This window comes from Styela clava, chromosome 7, assembly GCF_964204865.1.
Source record: "Styela clava chromosome 7, kaStyClav1.hap1.2, whole genome shotgun sequence".
NCBI classification, from domain to species: Eukaryota; Metazoa; Chordata; class Ascidiacea; order Stolidobranchia; family Styelidae; genus Styela; species Styela clava.
In genome coordinates, this window is record NC_135256.1 from 22,627,245 (window position 1) to 22,648,883 (window position 21,639).

Genomic DNA, 21,639 nt, shown 5'->3' on the forward strand with positions numbered 1-21,639 from the left:
GATGTTCCCATCACGTTTGGAAATATATATGATTTTCTGTTACAATAATCAGCATTTATAATATGATGAAATAGTTTGGCACCATTAAATTGTACACTAGCCTAATTTGTCCGGCGTTGTTGACCCTTGTTTCAACCCGAGGTAACAAATCGCTGGCACACAACACAGAATCATTTCGAAAGCAACGGGGTTCCTCTGTCGAGCCTTTCAAGACTTAACGAAAATTAACTCAGAGACAGAATGAAAGCTCCCACGGAGTCTATTTACGTCTGTCTAATATCAAACATCAAACGGAACTAAAGTTATTTGATGTTCTTTTGATATACTATAGTATATTGGGCAAGCGGTAAGACAAAAGCGCACCGTAAGCCGTGGCGCACTTTTGCACTGTCGCTCTTACGCTGTTTATTAAAGTATACTTTATCTATCTATTCATCAATTACGCAATAGCGTGCGTGTTTAGAGAATTCCAGCGATTTTTATACCTTATGCCAATCGTTGCTATAATTCACAAAATGTAAGCAATGACTTTCAAAGGAATGTGCAAATAAACTAACCAATGTTAAGCCCAACTAACTATATTCGACTTAATATATTTGCATTGCTGCAATTGGGGTTAAGAAAAGCATTTCAAAATTTTCAGTATAACCATCGACTAATTTTTCTTTGAAACGAATTCATCTTAAGCAAATAAATTCAGATAAACTGGAACTAAAAACAGCGACTCGACAGATATGGGCACCAATAATTGGAAACCTTGTCAGACCGCCGGGCAATCGATTATGCTAATTAAGCTTTCATAACATGGTTCAAAAGCTAACGTTTTGCAAAAATCCAAAAAAGTCAATATTTGAGTGCTATCGAGAAGTTGAATGTATGGAAAGTATATGAATTGCGCTCAAATTAGCTATTTATATGTGGCCACGCATATAGACGATTGCCTAAAACCATATCCACGTTCGGACCAGCTAATCAATCAGAATTATCAGTCTTCAGGGATTTTCAGAAAACCCGCATTTGGGCTTAGAGAAAATGTCCTTAAATAGTGCTTAAATAAAACTTTTAACATTGCGTCTTCTCAAAATACAAGTAACTATTCTCCGTCCCAGGCAGTTTAAATTTCATCACGAGACCCCACATGGGTACGAAATTTGACTGTGGCAATGATGTAATGCGCTAAATATTAATATTTACTATCATATATCATAACTATGTGGCGATGAGCTGTTCTACTAATTTGGGAATAAGAATTGAGATACAAAAATAGCTATCTATCATACGAGATGACGAAAGCGGATTACCGAACGATTATGTATAAGAGAGAATCTAAGTTTCAATGAATATAATGAAGAATAATGCGCGAACGCGAATTTCCCGTGGCATGGAATGTGTTCTTTTCATAAAGATTTATGTTAACAACATCCAAAACTGACATATCGACTTGATGAGAAAGTTTCACGAAGTATCGTAATAAACAGCAAGTGATTAGAAATAAATTAATGTGAGTCCAAATAATAAATATTATTTTTGATAATATACCCTGAAACAAGTTAGTTAAATCGTTTAAATTTAACAGAGATGGAGAGATGTCCATCACCCGCGAGATTTTTTTGTCGAATTTCAATTCCAGCTAAATTACCTTTCAAACGTTTAAAGTTTTATCACAGCATGGTAATTGGTATGCCAATGAATCTTAGCTCGAAAGCTTTATGTCTAGTCTGAAAAATTCTGAACATTTTTGTGGCTGAAATGTTTAAGTATATATTTGATTTTTATACATATCACCAAAACTTTGCTTGATTTAACGTGAATTAACGAAGGTCAGTTTAAACCTTTTTGCAATGCATTATTTCTCAGGCCTATTATAAATCGGGAACAATTTGCATTGGAATATTTCACATTCCAAAACTATCTGCGGTAGCAAATACTCAGTAGTCAGTACATTAGTCTTCCTGAGGTTTCCCTTATCGCTACTTGTCGTCTGCAAACGGCATAGTTGGTGGTAAATGGAGGGTTGGGTGCAATGCTGAACGCCTCAAAAACTCAAGAGGGCTTAATATAGGTGCGGTCAATGGATAAGTTCCGGTATATTAATTTGAGGTATGTAAATGCACAAAATTTACTTATTGGATCAGTGTATAGTTTATTTTTAGTAAGACCTTTGTTACACATCCCCCACATATATATTTCTACTTTACTACTATCACAGCGGACGGTTGATAACGGCATTGTTAGCATCGAATCTTACAAAGTTCCTACAAGTATACGATATATGGCAAAATGATGCTACTTGATAATAGCGATTTTAATGCATTTATTCATTTTTTCTTATTTCAAAATTACATTTGCAAACGATATTCTTTGAATCAAAAATTGTAAATTCCTCCGAAAATCTACTGATTATGCAAAGTCTAATCCTGTCTTCACACAGTGCACCTCGAGTGCGACCTTGAAATGTTGTCCAGTGCTATATAACGTTGATCATAAAGATAGTTTCCACAGGTGCGCGCATATCGGTTTGGTGTAAAATAGTTTGTTGCTATCCATAGGATCAAATTTCGAGGATATGAAGACCAATGCAAGTGAAAAAGATTTTGTCGAGCATCCGTCTTTCATACTTCTTATCGCGTAGTTTGTTTTCAAATGCTGTTAAAGTTTTCCAACGCGCACGCAAAGGGAGTAAGCGATATCGAAATCAGGTATCAAATTCGACGCTTGTTGAGAGATTGTTTTAACCACCTCTTTGCACGTAAGCTAATATAAAATAGTTCATTCCGTTCTGTCATGGGCATATACAAATCTTCATGATTTAAACTCTAACCATAGGAGATCTTAATAGAATTATTACTGGCGACCTTTCACTTTCAGTTTTTTTTTAAACCATAGGAACATAAGAACAGGGTAAAAACCGCATGGGAAGATTATCGCTCAATTTGTAAAGTTATAATGCTCTCCATCACTGAGTCATTAGTGGAAGCTAAACGTTATGGATTTACTAATAATAGGTTTGAGGCTTCCAGGTTCGATAACGATAAACGCATTCTTTGTAATCCAGTATGAACGAAAATGAGCGACATTGTCGACTAATGGACAGGATGTGCGAATTGCAGCAACGTCGATAATAGGAGTTCAGATAGAAAACGTAGGAAAGGCATACCGGATGTATTGATTTCATTTTTTGAAAAGAGCTGTCAAAATTGACATTTTGATTTTTTTTTAAATCCTATTTGCGAAAATTTGAATAATCTTATAAGTAATTTAATATTTTGAAACTGAATTATAGTCAGTCGATATACCATGACATGAAATATTTTCTGTATGTTTATCGAGCAATGATAGTGTTAAAGTTTTTAAACTCTCTTTCTTGGATGACGTAGAAATCGAAATACGGAAGGAGGAAGAAACCATAACCGGCGAATAACGCTATTGTGTAATAATCGAAGTTTTACCAGTTTACCACGCCCTTCAAAACTGTAAATTATATCATACTTGGGGTGGTTGTAGTAGTAGTTGTTGTTGATGTAGTTGTTGTAGGTTCTGGTAGTCTAATTGGTGGAAGGACGGTATCGGCCATTGATCTTTGACAGCATTCTTTATATGCTTTGTTACATTGCTCACCTGTAATAGGATGACGAAGAATTCAAATAAAATCTGAATGTGAGCGTTCATTGATAACGTCCATATTACCCCGCATTTATAATTATTATACCTCAGATCGTATATTACTGAAAATTATTTTATTTACTCTTTAAATTTACGCTTGGTGTCGAATGAAATACAATATCACACATATCGCGTGCACGATTTTGAATAATTACAAAATAATATCACTATTTTACGATAAAATAATCCGAAATCATCACAAACTAATCACAAAAATCAATCTCTTTCGGCCAGGTGTTGTCTGCCTCACCAAGGACTATACATCATGAATGCAATTCTAAATGTCCAGTTAAAGTTGACCAATTGGCCGTATTGTTGACCAATCGATAAAGTAAATGACAATGGTAAACTCCGTTTGTCTAATTTAAGTATATTTTGCGAGGATTGGGTCGGATTACTTAAATAAACAGTAGGACGACAGCCAGTACTTGCCAACCAAACGATGATTATTCAATTGAATCAGACGTTTTGGGTTTATGTGCCCTATATGGCCTTATTGGTAATGGCCTATTGCTAATGATAAATGTAATTCATACATATGAATCGTGTTATATTTAAAACTGTATACTATAATGGCAAAATGTGTGGTCTTGTTTGCGATCAATTGGGGTTGATATGTTTTGAAATAAAACCCGTAATTATGACGTATAAGTTTATTATATGTCCTATAATGTATGTATAAAACAAAGAAATGAACATATTCAAGTTTTATGCTCTATCCAAAGCAAAATCCAAATAGAATCAGGGCGAACAAATTCAAATTCAACATTTTCGAATTATACACGAAGAACAACGTTCATTTCCAGAATACCTAATTTTAAAACAGATGTAATAAAATAATTAGATGAGGCTCTGGGTTTATATATGTAGTATATCGCCATTATTTTATAACGTCATGAAAATCTCACGTTTTGTTTGGCGTGAATTCCTAGGAACTTTTGTTACACTGTGGAGGATGGTGTGATTGACCACATGCCTTCAAAAAGTCACGCATGTAGAGTCATAAACAAATTAATCTGTTATCTTTATTGTAAATCTGACATTTTTTGCTTCAACGGAACAATAAATGTCTTACAAGAACTTTATATTATCTTCCAGTAAGACTCTTTCATTCGAATAATTTGGGAAAAAGTCACCAACATGAAAGACTTACCAAACATTTTGACGTCACAACTCAGTCCGAGTCCAACAGCTTTCAGTCCCATCTCACAACAATCGCAACAGGTCTGTTCAAGTAGATTTATAAGCATTACAAAATAAAGTAAATTCTAATATTTCCAACTGTAGCAGTAAGCACTTGACGGAAATATTGACGAGAAATATATATTGCAATTTTGCGAAAATATGCGCTTTAATAATGGAGAATTTTTGCAGATACACAATACCTAAACGTGTATTTTCTATTGAAATACTACGTGTTGTGATATATCATTATGTATAGTATTAAATGTCATCACGCATATTTTCAGGCGTCACCTTATATTCATTGGCACCACAAGTACCGGTTACACTGCTTGGTGCAATACACATAGATAAACTTCGAGCATTGTCCATTCCAGCTTGACAATTTTGTTGTTGTTTGGCCTCCATGCAACATTTTTCCTGTCATAGATAAATGAAGTTAATATGAGATGAACAAAAACCTATATCGGAAAAAATATTGATTGAATAACATCTTAATTCATACTGCCGGGGCCACATATTTGCTCAGCCATCTTATCAAATATATAGTAAAACCAACTTAACATTTATGTATTATAGCGCATAATATCAAGTCTCGAAAGTATGTTTGTTACCTGGGCCACAGCACACATCTTTGACAGGGTGCCAGTAATAGAGGCAGATTGTCCAGCACAAATAGCATGAGAGACAGCCCATTGTTGTCCTCTTTTGCAACATCTATTCAAGACGATCTCGAAATTTACTGAAAAAAATTAGAATATCATAAATTTTACAACTATATTTTACTGAATAACAAAATTTTAAAATGGAAAAGAACTTTAGTACTTTCAGTATCTACACAACAATTATGGTTAAAGAACGACACTTACCTTCCTGCCCAGAACTTATTCCGCATAAGAATACTATGAAAGATAGTTTTAGGCAAGCAAAGCCTGACCCGGTCTTTAGAATATTCATCATTTTTACCTCCCTATATTTATGACAAATATGAAATCAATAAAACAATACGAAATAGTACTAGACTGAATATATTTTTCACTTGGCCTGCGCGCTCAACAAAACTCAAACAACGCTGTCTAAAAAATATCTTTTCGGCCGATATGAAGGGAAGTTTCAAATTATTATAACGTACGACCTAACGCAAACTGCAACAAAAAGTCTTCACCGCTATTCTAGGTTTCTTAACCTTTTTTCATAACTTTAGTAATGATTTCCTCTTGCGTAAAAGTTATATATTGATTACCTTAGAGACGATGCATAAACAATAATACCGATAGGTCTTGTGACCATGAATAATTCAGAACCGAACAATGAATAACACTCAGGACTATCAATTTTAAAATTTAAAATTATTTAAATTTATAAATGCACGAACGAAAATGCCCCAATCTGCAACTCCTGTCGCTCGATGAATTTATAATTTATTAGTTTTTCTCTGAGAATTGTGGGAAAACAAGAATATTTGTTTATTTCGTATATTTCTCAAAACAAGGTCACTTGCACTCGCTCAAAGGTAACGGAACTTACTCTCAGAATAGGGCAATAAAAAATTCACTACATTCGCAACCAACAAACGAATATTATTGAGTTTCCTACCATTTGTTCGTTCACATTTAAAAGTATCCGCTAGCATTAGAGTTTACAAATAAGTTTCATAGGTATCAGTAATTTTTCTTCTGAAAATCGCTTTGAATAACTAATCGTGTATATAGAATAACAACCACCTATGTCATTGTGGCTAGGTGACAATGACTCTTATACAGTTGAAAAAGTGGGGTGCTAAGTATTTGATTAGATAACTAACATGTATTTCCTGATACTTGAGTTTAACGCGGGAACATTAACTCTTTGCCCGACACAACGAGAAGAAAGCTAGTTATGATTTCGAAAAAAATTTAGAGGAAACGAAAAGGTTAAATAAATAATCTAAGGCTCAAAGTAGGAGTCACGCGCAGTAAAAGGTATAGTGCATATTGCAATGATGAAGTGCAGGTATTCAAATGATTCAGCAATGTTTATCTTGAGTATTTGATTTTTTGAAACAGAAACCCTCGGCTGTGTGGAAGAAGATTGAACTCAGGAAACAATTTCTATCAAAACAAAGTATGTGTATGTGTGATAATTTTTCATGTTTGAATTTGTGTCGATTCTTCGTTTCAGCATTTCTTAACTGAAAGATCAGTGCAGCATGGCGTTTTCAAAGCCAATAGAAAAAAGGAAGCGTAGTTCATCATTAACCTTAACTACGACCTTCTTTAAAAACGGTGAAAACATCCGGTTCTTGGTGTTTATTCCACTCTCAATAAATTCAAATCCCAGTCAGGCAAACGGATTTTATTGAAAGTTGACGTTTCTATTCAATGTAGTTAAATATAGCCTATTTTATTTGCATATATCCGGCTGTTTTTCAAGTTGTGAAAAGAGTAGAGAAGCGTTGAATAATCCGCTACGCCTTCAATAGGATAAATTATGTCGCAAAAAATATTTAAAATATCACAGCTAATTTACTGAACTTTTGGGGTAAACAAATTGCATAAAATTCAAATTACATCAAGAATAGATCAATCATACCTCAATATGAAGCATTTACGTATTACGTCTGCATACACTGCTTTACAAATCAAAATGCTAAATACATGGAATTAACGTTTACGTGCGGATTCTGGGGTTTTCTATGAATGTTCAAGAGTATGACTGTATGGTCAGTTTCATTCTATTCATGGAAATTGCCGGTTTTATGTTGTTGAATCAACCAATTGCAACTTTTAACCCACTGATAGAGAATGACGTCAAAGTCGTGAAGGTTTGCTATTAGGCATTGAAAAGGTGAAAAGACTGCCAATTAAGATGTCTTATTCTAAGCCCAAAATACGTAAACTTCATCGATTTCTCCGCAGTTTTGTTGCACTCGAAAACTAATGTCTAAAAATTGTGGATTTTTTTTAAGTGATTCTCGTTCGAGATTAACTAAAAGCTTATTCCATGAGAAATGAATGAGTTTGAACAGGCTTTGTGGGTGATTATTAAGGCCGATAATATGAACCACAATCTGCATAGGAATGTCATATAATCTGTTTTATATTTGTAAGTTGAAATGCGTGTGGTCCTTCCTAATCCTGTCCTATGTTATGACAAGGCACATGGCGACAGGTCGGATTTTAAATTGGCAGGTTTAAGAGTTTCAAGTCACGCAGAAATAATGCCCGTGCCGTACAATATTTCACTGTGTGTATCTGACTGAAGCTGATTTCGTGTCGTTTATGAAATCAGAGAAGTGAACAACCTAAATAGTCACTAGTAGCGCAGTGGAGCAGTTGATTAAAGTTGCTTTTGTAGAACAAAGCCATAAACATGCAGAAACTCCGCCGAAAAAGAAATTGACTTCAACCTTTTACATTACATCAATAAGTTATCATAATTGGCGATCAACTCTGATACATATGCTTTGTACCACTGCTTGGTACGTCCAACGTACATACAATTAGACAATGGCATGACTGAAAAGATGTATCTGGGCCCATTTCACATACCTTGTATTGATTTGCTATGTTACTGAATTGGTTTTTCAGTAATAAAATACCATGAGTTGCCGTACCGTCTATTGTTATTATAAATATATTCATATTCAATTGCACGTGGCCAACAAGGAGCAAGCTTCCGTTATTCAAAAACAGATTCCCGCATAGCGGACTGTGCTTAACTTTCAAATTTTCGAACAATCAGTGCCAAACATCAATGCTTTCAAAAAATTGGTTGCCGAACCTCAGCACGCATGGATGCATCATCGAAAAATTTTAAATATAGAGACAAAATCTAAAATAAGAATTATTTTGTACATTCCGTACATAAGAAACAGGGGACTAAGCCTCTTAGCATGAGATAATACGTTCACGTCGCGTGCAACGTTCATATTATATAAACCCATGAGTTAGAGAATCTACAACAAATACAAAAAGGAAATACTTTGATGTACCCGAGGGGGCAAAAGTACACTTATGACGTCACTTAATTAACCTCAGTACCCTTTTGCATCTTCCCATAAATTGGAGAGTGTAGAAATATTGTGAACACGTGGTTATTGTGCAGCGAAGATTGTTGAAATTTTAACCCGGGTTGACCTTCGATTTGACTTATGATAGGTAATATTTTCAGGTTCATTCATACATGCAAACAGCTAGAGGTTAAACTGATTTCACGCAAAGCCTAGATGTGGGGGATTCTCCAGATATAAACAAGATACTATTTTATGTGCGTTGACTAAGATCTTCTTGTGACAATGCAACGAGAAATTATTTAATAGTGATGTTCCCCAACGAGCCAACCACTGATATACCTACATTGCTCGCGTTAAAGGACAGTAAAAGACAGAAACAGGATGGCTTATGGTTAGAGAAAACAAAATAATATCATTATAGTATCAAATCACTTAAACCATAATTGACAAAATAGTCGAGAACGAGATATTATGGGGATAACGTATATTTTACTTTATCCTAATAGCTAACCCTTGACCCTAAATTCTTTAATACCAATCGGAATATTTTTAATATTTTCAACATGATATGCCAAACAAGATCCACCTACAACTAACGCTGTGAATTATGGTTTTTGTTGTGCGAACGCAGATAATTTTGCAACTATTACTAATTGAGGATTTCTGAATTAGCCGAGGAATATAATGCGGTACTTGGAAAAGATGAAACTAAATTTAGTATGAAATGCATTATATCACGCTAACAAAATATCTTGTAATCTTACGCAACGTCCTGAGTGCATTATGCATAAAAAGTCAAGTTTGCCAGTATTGATAAAGTCATGGTGGATGTGAATACTGAATATTTATGGATAATGGTAAATACTCGAAGAGTGAATAAAAAGTTGAATTCAATTTCAATATATTTACTGACTAGACATTGCGTCTCAAAATCCTTTCAAAGTGAAACATTAACTGGTGTTTGAAGATAATCCATTCAATATACACAAAGGACTTTGAACAGAATCTGTCTAAATGAATGGTTATGTAGGAATTCCAATACTAAGTTCTGATTTTCTTTTATTACCGATCAAATCATATTTTGTCGTCTACGGTAGCGTTTAAGATTCTAAATTAGAGCGGAAGGCTTTTCATTAAAATGGGTCAAACATCAATTAAAAAGCAGGAAAGTGTAAATTAACGATAACTAATTACTGAATTAGTTATTTTACGGTGAATGCTGTCTATAGTGGTTTTGAATTACGCCACCCAATCAGTCTCAAGCTGTATTTAAAGGTTCGCTGGTAATTTTACTAAGTACTAAATGAGGGCAATGACTAATAAACCATGACGTAATTACTCAAAAATCAAAGTTAGAAAAGAAAATTGTAAATGTTTTTTTCAAGTGGCCTTTCTCGATGAAATGTGTTTACATGAAGTACAGTTGGTAAAAATATATATTCAAACGATAAATGGGACTTAACTTGTAAGTTGGGACAAATTTTGAAAATAATTTTTTTTTAAAATAATCTCTTAATATTTTTTAAGTTTTGCTTCTTCATATGGGTGAGAGTTAAGGCCGACATATACGACAGTGTGCGAACTCACCGAAGCGTATCTCTTTTATTGGTAATCCAGGCCGGATAGCGACTGTCATAATGGCGACTTCACAATAGCGACGTAATCAAGTGAGCGACATTCCAAACAACGATTGTATAAATGCCGACCGCATTAAAGCAGCGACTGTTATGATAGCGACTTAACTCGTGTTCACTGAGTTGAATTTCCTGGTCGGTCGTTGGAAGGTAACGCTATGTCGTGTCACATTAATTTTAAGGTCGTTTGAAAAATTCCCCCAATGGATTTTATAACTTCAAGAAAAGGAAGTGACATGATATGTCATGAAGGTTTTTTTGTACAGGAATGACAATACAAAGCTAGGGTTAGGGTGTGGGGGATGGAAGGTTTGTGTGTGTGGGGGGAGGGGGGGGGGATTAAAGAGTGCGTGTGCGCGTAAGCCTTGGGTTTAATAAAAGAAGTGATGTCGCTGTTGTGGCAGTCGCTGTTTCAAGTGGATCGCTGTCGTGTAGTCGCTTTATTGACAGTCGTTGTTTGATATTAATCGCTGTCGTGTGGTCGCTCTATTGACAGTCGCTATTTGAAACCATCGCCGTTTTATTTTATTCGTCTGCGGGGGCCTGCGTTTCGTTGCGCTGCGTTTGTCTGCGTTGGCGAACGTTCGAGTAGCATTTTTTTACCGCAGTTCACCGTACTGACAGTCTTGCTCTGCACATCCCGGTGATTTTCCGAAGAAAACTGGTGGTATTTCATGTGACAATCGAAAGTTTTGTACTATTTTAAACGTTTTCGAGTTGCATTCATAACGTTAGAAGTTCAGTCCTACAAGAGGTACCTGTTCCCTGTTGTAATATCACCAGTCTGGTACATTGGTATGACATGCCTGTCGGCCTGGCAAGCAATACTGGTACGGTATCGCGCATATCGGTACCACACAGCACGGGAAGTCGCGGTACGGCGAGTTATACTGCTGTCGTGTATACCGACCTTGAGGCAGGCTATCATCAGTCATCTGATGACATACAACTTGTATGAAGTTGACATGTATATCAATTAAATTCTTGGGGAAGGACCCATTTGTCTAATCAATTTATTTTTATATTTCAAATCCCGTACTTATTTGAACCAATATTGCGTGTGTCTCGTGGTAATATACTCGTACATTACAGATTAAATGATCTTCAAAGAGTTAGCATATTTACTCAAATATCCGGCAGAAACCAATAAACGTAAAATAAACTCTTTGATATAATATTTGAATTATGCATATCCTGTCTTCAATAGGTTTCACAATGACTAGAAAAAATAATGTAAACCACGAGCGCGTCCCTTGTGCTTCCGTGTACATACTACGTGTGAGTGTCGCCGTCGAAATTGATTTAATTTAAATATCGACTTGGGTATAGCTAACAATACCATATCATAAGTTATGTTAATAAAATTTACTATACATATTCCAATAATGAATATGCGATTCAATATGTTATCGAAAAATATTGAATTTTAGAAAGCTCATGGGGAATGTCGCACACAGTCCAATTCAATATCTCGAGTCTCGATTGGGAAAATCAAGGATTTCTACCAAACCTCAAATATTTGTAGAGTTCTTAAATGAATACCAAATATTACTCAGAAGAAGTGTAAACGACTGAAATAATGTTCCCACGGTGGTACAGTTGTCGTTATGAGTAAAATAAAGCAAAAGATAAATTTTGCGGATGATTTGACCCAAATCCAAACTTTCAATCTGAGCGTCTGATCTCGCTGAGTATGTTTTTGTTAGTAACAATAAAATTTGCGAGAAATTTCGTCAAACTGATTACGTTTATTCAAGCGTGATTCAAAGGTAATTTTCCATACTATAATTGCAGATCACGCATGAGTTGGATATGTTATAATCGATATAATTGCACGCCGGTGACTTACAGTGAAAATCAGGTAGATTTACACTTATGTTTTCTCACAGCTGGATGAATAAGCGTGACCAAGCGGGCGATATGTGTGAAATGAGAGGGTTGGAGATCTCCGCACACACTTCGAAAACTTTAGAACCATAATCTCGTTTCAGATTTAAAAAATCAGTGAGTAAGCGGAGACCGTGATACAATACGACCCTTTTGACGGTTTCATCATTCAATAGCCTATTCATGTAACTTCTTTTAAATTCTTGCTCTAATGAAGCACCGACCAAGCAAGTCAGTGTGGTGTGTAACCCAAACTGGAAAAAATCATCAAAATTGGTCTATTTTCGACCAAATTGACTAAACAGTTCACATGGTGAAAAAGTTGTCGCTATTTTTCATACCCCTACGCAAGATGTTGAATCGCATAAAGTGGTCATTCATACAATGAACTGGATTCGAGTTCGGAAAACTGCAAATTGATCATTCAAAAGCAAACCGGATAATCCAATCAAGTTGCGGTGAACATTCTATTACCTAGCATTCACAAAGAAGGTTTAAATGTTGAAAATGCTATAATGAACCCTTATTGAGGTTGTATCCTTATTTTGACATATTGGTTGTTTGTGATTAATATAAATAAAAAGAAACTATATAGTAGTGTGGGGTATATATAAACAAACCGGCAATTATTAAAGCAAATTATGGATTTGGTATCAGATATTATGAAAAAGTTTTTCATCTTGAACTGTGGGATGTTGAGTAGAGTACACATTTACGATAGCAGTTTTCACTGAAAGTTTTGGTCACCTTATTTGTTGAACCTACCATATTACAATCCCAAATTTGTAGTGCATGAGAGTTTAAAACGACTCAGGTCAAAAATGGTTCATACTTCTAAAAAAAGCAAGGGATAAAATTGTTGTCAAATATTTATAGAAAAATCTCGACGAATTATACATTTGAGTCAGAATTTGGACGCCTATGTTTATTGGAAGTAATATATCTGTAACGTTGACTCGTTGGTGTCGCGTGGGAGGGACTCAGGCGGCCCATCGATGAAGCCTTATCTGGAAGTTAATGAAAAAGTTTTTCGGTGAGAAAAATCAATGTTTTGCCAAAAAAAAAGAGTGAATATTTTTCATAATATCAGTATCGGACAAACGCAAAAATCTCTGTATTTAAGCTCGATAAATGGATGGCTCACAATTTGCCGAGGTACCTCGTTTAAAAATCGTTCTCCAATAGAATGTGAGTCATATAAGGCTACATCTTTATTGCATCCGGCATTTGGGTCGTGAGCCTTATATGGGTCTCAAAGGGTTGATATCTAGTTATATTCAATAATATGAGTTGGTCGCATACATTGAGTATTTTATGTTATTGAGGAAGCTATATCAACAAAAACGATGATTTTGGCACAGAAAATAGGCGACGTGAAATTCCTGGAAGAGTCCTTTGTTTGGTAACATATTTTGGCGAACCGGCGATAACACAGAAAAGATTGGGAAACGGTGTTAAATAACTAATGTTGACAAAATTATAAATTCAATATCCAAATGCCTGAAAATAACCACATTCGCAAATATAGATTTTTACAAAGAACAATACACACAATTATTCGTATAGCCACGTCTGTATAGACTAAGTGAAAATGAAGTAGGCGCAATCTAACAATGCACAATCTTCTTCGGACTTCGAAAAGAACTCCGGAAAGCAATATTGTACTAAAACCGGAATTCTCTAGTCGCTTCACCGACAGACAATAAGGCTTTTAAATTTACTAATGAGACAAGTCGGATATGTAAACAAGCATCCACTTGGAGTCTCCTACATTGAAAAACTAAAATCACGATTTACTAAAACAATGTAGTAATTTGTAATACTATAGTTAGTAATTAGAAGTCGAATTACTTCAAAACAGCAGATAAATTTGGCAACGTTTTTCAAAGTATCTATTTGTGGGTGAGGCATGGATGACGAGAAAAGTATGACAAAAAGTAGCATAATGGCTTGGGTCAAGTACATATCGACCTAGCAGGAAAATTAACGAGCAACATAATTGAAGTTCGAGTTGTTTAAACCCAGAAAACTAGGTCTGTGGTATGTGAGAAGAAAACCAATTTTTAACCATGTATAATATATACTAGTAGAATATTGCGCAATGTATTTAATGTGATATACAAATATTACAAACATTACCAATTTGTAAAGTCAGTCACATTTATGTGTTGTCCACGCTTGGACAAGAAAAAGAAGTTATCAATAGCTCTATAGTTTACAAACATTACGGTTACTTACAATAAGACGCGGATTTACAAAACAAATTGAGCTTGCTTTAAATTGTTTTTATGTTTACAAAGTTGTCAATTTTACGTAAAATGTTTCCGCCGATCGGATTAGCGAACTTCGCGGAGACGCGACGATCTTTTTTTTTTGGCCGGCGTCACTTTGAAAGCGTGTGGAATAAACTACTTGAACTATGCATTTGCGATTATTGATGCAAACAAGAAAACTAACAATTTTATAAATATAATCGACTCACATTCACTATTATTCTTATTTTTCTTCGGTTCAGATCTTCTTGCGTTCCTCGTTGTAGTTGTGGTAGTTGGTCTTCTGGTGGTAGTAGTTGTCGTTCGCCTTGTTGTAGTAGGTCTAGTTGTCGTCGTTGTAGTTTTCGGTTTTGTCGTGGTCGTAGTGGTTGTTGTTGGTCTGGTTGTAGTAGTTGTAGTTCTGGTGGTTGTAGTGGGAGTAGTAGTTGTCGTAGTACTTGTAGTTGTTGGTGGACTGGGTACATGGACAACGGATTTGTGGTGGGTGAGTCTTCCCTGTAAAATTGTTCGATTTGATTTTGCAATATATGTAAATTCACTGGAAAGTTGAAGATTATGCATATGTATCACACGCACTACTTAACCATGCGTACTACCTATGTTTGGGGATACAGCTTAAAATAAACAGAAACTTTAGGAAACGGTAAATTATCCATGATATTAGACGCTGATTCAGATTTGTATCTACCTAATTTTTTTCTTTACACCAACTTCCTATTGTGTTACCATGTTTAGCTAGCAAAACACAACATTCAACGTTTGATCACTCTGATCAGAAATAAACATATCAAGAATGGTGATTACCTTGTTTATAAGGTGAGTATTATGTCTGATCTGTCGACTTCCGGAAGCCTTTGTCTCTTTCGTCTCTTTTCTGAAAATTAAAACTATGACGTAAACGTATGAAATTTATCGCTTGTATCGTTTGTGCAATTCAACAAGCATTATTACGAATTTTTTACTTTTGGAAATAAAAGCTGAATAGATTACGAGCAACCTTAGGATTTCAGATTATATTTTCTGTTTCGTAATCGGAACTATATGTCATATTCCACAAAGTGTTATATTTCCATAAATGTATCAAAATACCAATAAGAAGTCCCGAGCGGTCAATGAAGCAACATTTCTTTGATCGTGTAAGATCGAGATTCGCATACTAGTATTCGAGTGTAACCTTCACAAAGTACGCAAAGTGTAGATGAGACAAACAGTCACAACATAGCCTCCATAAATAGCGCCGCCAATGGTTTGTGTTATCTACTTGAGAATAAACCGAATCAATGAATCATGATATTTCGATATTCCAAACAGAATAATGAGGTTACTTACACGTCTTTTGCTCCATCACTTTCTATTGGTTGCTGTGAGTTCCCGGGTGAACCAGACGGGTCCATTGGCTGATATTGTGATCCAGTCTGACTGGGGTAACCTTGGCCTTGTTGTGAACCGTGAGGATAAAACGAATGGAAATTGTTTTGATAAGAACTGTCGCGTCCATTCACAGTAGGATATTGGGACATTTCTCCGCCTTTGTCCGGTGCGGAAGAAGGCTGGCTCGAATCAGAAACGGATTTAGAGTCTGCTGTTTCTTGACCTGGTAACTTTGCTCCATATGGATCGACGGTACCCATCCCACCGGGAGTCTGTGGCTGTTGGTATCCATATTGTGACGCATAATTGTATGGGTCATACCCGCCAACATACTGTCCAAGTTCACCATTTCCATATCCTTGCTGTCCATACATTGCCGATTGTGCATCTTGTTTTGTAGACTTGTCATTCGAAGCTGACTCTGGTGACTTCGCTGATTCTGCATCACTCCCAGTCGAAAGTTGTGAGTGCTGTTGATATGGATCGTATCCTGGGTACGGTTGATAACCGCCTTGCTGATAATAGCCATTTTGCCCGTAATTTCCTTGCTGGTATCCGTAACCGCCGTAGTTTTGACTATCTGCTGTTGATTTGGACGTAGCATCTAATGAATTTTTATCGGGCGAATTCGGCTTGTTCGTTTTTAACACATCACTGGCAGATTGGCTTCCCACAGAAGGATCCTGTATGGGATAAGACGAGTAGCCATTAGAAAGCGGTGGTACATATGCTTGTTGGCTACCGTATTGTCCATAGGCACCTTGATACGGATAGCCTCCTTGTTGGTAACCTCCTGCTCCAGTATCACTAGAAGGTTGGCTGGCGGAAGTCAGACTATTAGATCCGTCTGTATTTTGCGCATTACTAGATTCAACACCTTGTGGAGGATATCCGTTTTGTGCATAGCCTTGGTTGTAACCATAATTTCCGCCATATCCCATGTAGTTTCCACCATAACCCTGTGCGGTTTGTCCGTACGAAGCATATTGACCATATTGGTTTGCATATGGCATATTGTATCCTTGATAGTTTCCATAAGCATTCGATCTGTCACTACTCGCACTTTTAGAGTCTGCTCCGGTTTCCTTATCCGTGGTAGAACCATCACTGCCAGTTGCCAATGGCACAACCGGTGGAATAGCAGGAGAACCACTTGTTCCTGAACTTGGATTTTGTCCGTACTGGTTTCCATAGTCAGGATAACTACCGTAAGGATACCCTCCGTACCCATTCGCAGCTTCGCTGCTGTGACCCAGTGAATTAATTTCACGTATTGAGCTCTCCATAGCAAGGGAATCTAAAGTGAAACGTGGGCAAATTAACATGAGAAAAAGTGTTTTGCCTAACATCACTTCATTTTAAAATTGAAGTAAAATCATTGTATTACCTGTTTTTTGCTGTTGCGTTTTCGGATCACAGTTCTCTTCAAAACCACACAATACTTCACCGCCTCCGGGAGGACAGAAGCACGTCTGACAAGAAGATCTGCAAATTAAACAAAATAACTGAATTCAGTCAATGTCATTGTTAAAATGATGTATGTCTACACGCAGTACAAATCGCTAGTTTTAGATGTGTACATCTTATTAGAAAAACGAGGTAATCACAGCACATTGTAGTCCTTTTGCTTGCATTCAACAATTATCGGGGTTATTCTGGAGTGAATGTCTTACAAGGTACAACCCTTAACTTTATAGCGAGGACAAAGCCGACATATAGCATCGGCAGTTGGTTGTTTGCCTTTCAGAGACGGAAACCGCAAAATGTTAATTTGAACATCAAAGGATTAGATGAGTTATTACAACAGCTCAACAGAGTCACCGAAGGAATCCCTTTCAAGCAAAATTACCACCATTGAAGCGTTGGCCAAAACCAAATTAGGCTCCGTAAGCTTGATTTATCTATGTTTGAATTATGAAAGAGGGGATAGCAAACTGCTGATGTAACAAAACAAGCCGCCAGAACAGCTGTCCGGAGATGCAAAGGGCAACTTACTCGAAATAAACTCGATTTGGACGGTTTATAATAAGCCAGTTACAGTAGCTCGATGCCAACAAAGTTTATTGCTAATTGTCTTGGTATGTTGCCGGCTCGTATTTACAATACTTTCAAAGCAGTAAAATATAATACAATACAGCACATTGGTTTTGAAGATTAATATTTCGTAGAAATATTCTCGAAGAAATATTTCACAAAACACCACACTGTTTCAGGTTACCTTTGTACAGCCATAGAAGCTTGAACCTTTGTTTTTCCATCATCCATGAGACATCCAATCATAGCACATTCCTGACATCCATCGATCTCACGAACAAACGGTGATATACAATTCGGTGGCAACTCTGGACATTTTGCAGTAGAATCATGATAACTAGAAATACAAAATAAACACGATTGGAAGTTGTTTAACACTGATTTTAATAAACATATTTGTTGTATGCAAGGATATTAAGAAATAATCAGAATATTAACGTAATGAGTAAGATTTTAACATTGGATTCAATAACATTACGATAACAACAAAAACACGAAATTATCGTTGAAGCTTATTATTGCTTTGGGCGCCTCAATACCAAGTTGAATTACTTTTGTCAAATGAACCAGATTCAACCTCGGTTTGACCCTACTGAGCGAGCTTGGTGTCCTATTGTTTTACATGTGGGAGATCAAATAGAAGCGATCAATCTGAAATCTCAATTACTCTGGACTGGACTTTGTGGCGCCTTGATGGACATTGAGGCCTTTGCAAACAGGTTTCTTATCTTACCCACTTTCTGGCAATTTATATATTAAAAATTTGGAGCCAAATGTCATTTTAAATGCTATCAACTTCCAACCGTACTTTATGTGCCCCGTCCCAGCTAAGTTTACTTGGTAAAATAACTAGAGAACCCTTTTAACTTTGCACTTGTAACTTCATCGACGTTCGTTTGTTTTTAAAACACGGTAAAAGTTGACCAAATATATTTTGCAATTTTGCCATGAAAATTTGATCAGATGTGAAACCATTAAATCACATGTTGATTTTAAAGTTAAATTTTATTTTGAAGTGAAATATGCGATGATATTAAATTTGCAAGGCTGCGTTTCTAAGTATGCAGCGTCTTTATCGAAATCCCGTGTGAGACTGTGTAAATATTACGTTGAAGATATCTATTGCTTGGATATAAAGAACCTCTATAAAATTGCTGACCCAAACGACCAGGTCACATTTTGCAAAAATGTTTGTCATCAGATATATTCAAACAAGTTTTTTGCAGAGTGACATGTGGAAAGTTTTGGTTTCTTCATAATGACCTAAGTCACACATGACCAATGCATCAGCCACACAGATTAAAACTGAACATTTCTCATCTTAGTCATCTACACAGAGAATTAACCTCATGTGTGTGTGCGATATTCCAATTGAACAACGCCATTTTGAGGCCTTCGTCTCCCATATTGTCAACTAATACCGACATTTTTCGAAATTGGGCGCTTCAGATGTGTGTGTACCAATATGAAGGTAACTAAATATTTTCGCCTACTTTACATCAAGTTGTGTAAAAGGACTGAAACCTATGGACAGGGGTATATCATCTTGGCTAACACAGACAGTCCCTGACTCGTAATAGAACTAAAATAGGTAAAATCAGAATAAAATTATGGCCTAATCCTAACACATACTACGGGAGTACGTTTATTTCAGCAGTCCATGAGTCCAGTGTGGCAACTGCATAAATGGTCCACAACACCGTCATGTTTTTGTCACAAATAGACTGAAGAGAAAAGAAGTAGAATCAATATCCCTTTCAGATAGTTCAGTAAGCTGCATCGAGAACAATAAAGCGATGCAAATATTTTAGTTTGCGCTTTCATCATTAACGCGTCCAAGAAGTACTGTGGATTTTAAATTCATAATTCTATTTTACTCAATAGTACGAACGTTATCCTGGCAACGCCAAGGCCTCGATAAATTAATAATCTAACGAATTAACAAACACAAAATAGGTTTGACTTTGCGGCTAATCGCGCTATTTCTGTCGTAACATTTTGTATGCCGAAACGTGTCGGCTCACCCAAAAAAATTGAGAACAAATTTATATCTTGTCATGTATGAAATACAGGAATTTCAATTGACTGGAACAGGATTATTGTTGATCATACCTGTTAGGTAATAAAAATGGGGCTATATTATGACTAGACAATTTTCGGTATCCAGCTAGTCAAATATTTGCATGTCATAGCCCGCGATTTACTTTTGTGGTATACTATCGATTGGCGACCCGTCGACTAAAAACATGGAAAGTATATCTTTCCAAGACTGATCTAGCGTCATACTTTCATCAGAAATTTTTGCCAAATATATACAGTAGTGTTCTTATCAATTTCTGCAAGACCAGCAATTTGCAAGTTACAAGAATAGTTAGGGCCAAAAAACAAGACTCATAAATATGTAATGATCATACATTCAATATACACAAAGTAAGATTGTAAATGGGCGAAGGGTTTCAGACCACTAGGTCGTGCGCTGCAATGAATACCAAAGATATGGTTGTGTAAATAATGAAATGACTAACGACATTTTACATGCCGTTTCGAGAATAGGTTGAGAGATAAGGGAATTGCCTGGAATTGTATAAAATGACGGGGACATATGACAGCAATAAAACGGGCTCACAAAAACATATTGTAAAATTTATAATCCAGATGTCGAATTTTAGATGACTGACATTTCAACGGCCTTTTCTGCAAAAATAGTTCGGTGTATGAAATTTTATAGCGATAAACACCTTCAGGGTGCAATTTTCCTTTGCTAGTAGCCAATCTCACAATTGGGCATGGAGCTTTATCAAATAGAAATGCTAAATTTCTCTGATGTACCTCCCCCTTCCCTCTCTGCCGTTGCGAGAAAAGACAAATCATGATTAGATAATTAATCATTTGATTACAACTGTTTGTGACGATTCGTTCCATCTGGACTCCGCGCTGGGTGTTTAATTGCTGCAGTACAATGACTTCATATATGATTCATTTGTCTTCAGTCTGCACGGTACTAGTTATAGCAATTGAAGCTTGGAGCAAATGAAGTCATTTAGGTAAGTAAACTTTATTGAATTACTCTTCAATAGTATAAGGACCTGTCGGTAATCGTTTACATTATATATATATATCACATATACAGGGTGTCCCAAAATAAATGAAACCCATTAATTCGATTACCAAGTTTGTGGGTTTCATTTATTTTGGGACACCCTGTATAACAATCGTAAATTAGGTGGTACTTTTTGGCACGAGGTTCAAATCAGGTGCTAATAACGAAGAATATCATTCAATGAGTTGTGTATCTACTTCAGATCTCTAAATTTTTGCGATTCTCTTCTTTTATCAAACTTACATTACAACAAAGTATCACAAGGTGTCACTTAAAAAAATGGAAAATTATTCTCGTCGAATCACTTCAGAAACTTGTCATTCCTTAAAAAAATGATTTTTTAGGAAGCTGGGTGTGGGTGTTCTGACAATGTTAAGGAGTGTCACTAACCTCCACACTTACCAAACGTCAACACGCGTACAAAGCATTTGAAATAGATAAATGACATGACGACACACCCACTGTTGAAACACGAATGTCAAAACGTCCGGATTAACAAAA

General features: G+C 36.0%; 1 protein-coding gene across 3 annotated transcripts in view; it reads right to left on the bottom strand.

The window, feature by feature from the left end:
• The window catches only part of LOC120328917 (uncharacterized), a 43,964-nt gene that overhangs the window by 12,219 nt on the left and 10,106 nt on the right, over window positions 1–21,639 (bottom strand). For all 3 annotated transcript variants that reach the window (XM_039395496.2, XM_039395497.2, XM_039395495.2), the window contains exons 4-12: window positions 18,223–18,375; window positions 17,392–17,489; window positions 15,963–17,301; window positions 15,438–15,507; window positions 14,843–15,128; window positions 5,460–5,587; window positions 5,140–5,265; window positions 4,817–4,889; window positions 3,490–3,618 (exon numbers count right to left, since the gene is read on the bottom strand). In XM_039395496.2, coding sequence (XP_039251430.2) covers window positions 3,490–3,618; window positions 4,817–4,889; window positions 5,140–5,265; window positions 5,460–5,587; window positions 14,843–15,128; window positions 15,438–15,507; window positions 15,963–17,301; window positions 17,392–17,489; window positions 18,223–18,375 — 2,402 coding nt within the window. The remainder of the gene's footprint in view (window positions 1–3,489; window positions 3,619–4,816; window positions 4,890–5,139; window positions 5,266–5,459; window positions 5,588–14,842; window positions 15,129–15,437; window positions 15,508–15,962; window positions 17,302–17,391; window positions 17,490–18,222; window positions 18,376–21,639) is intronic.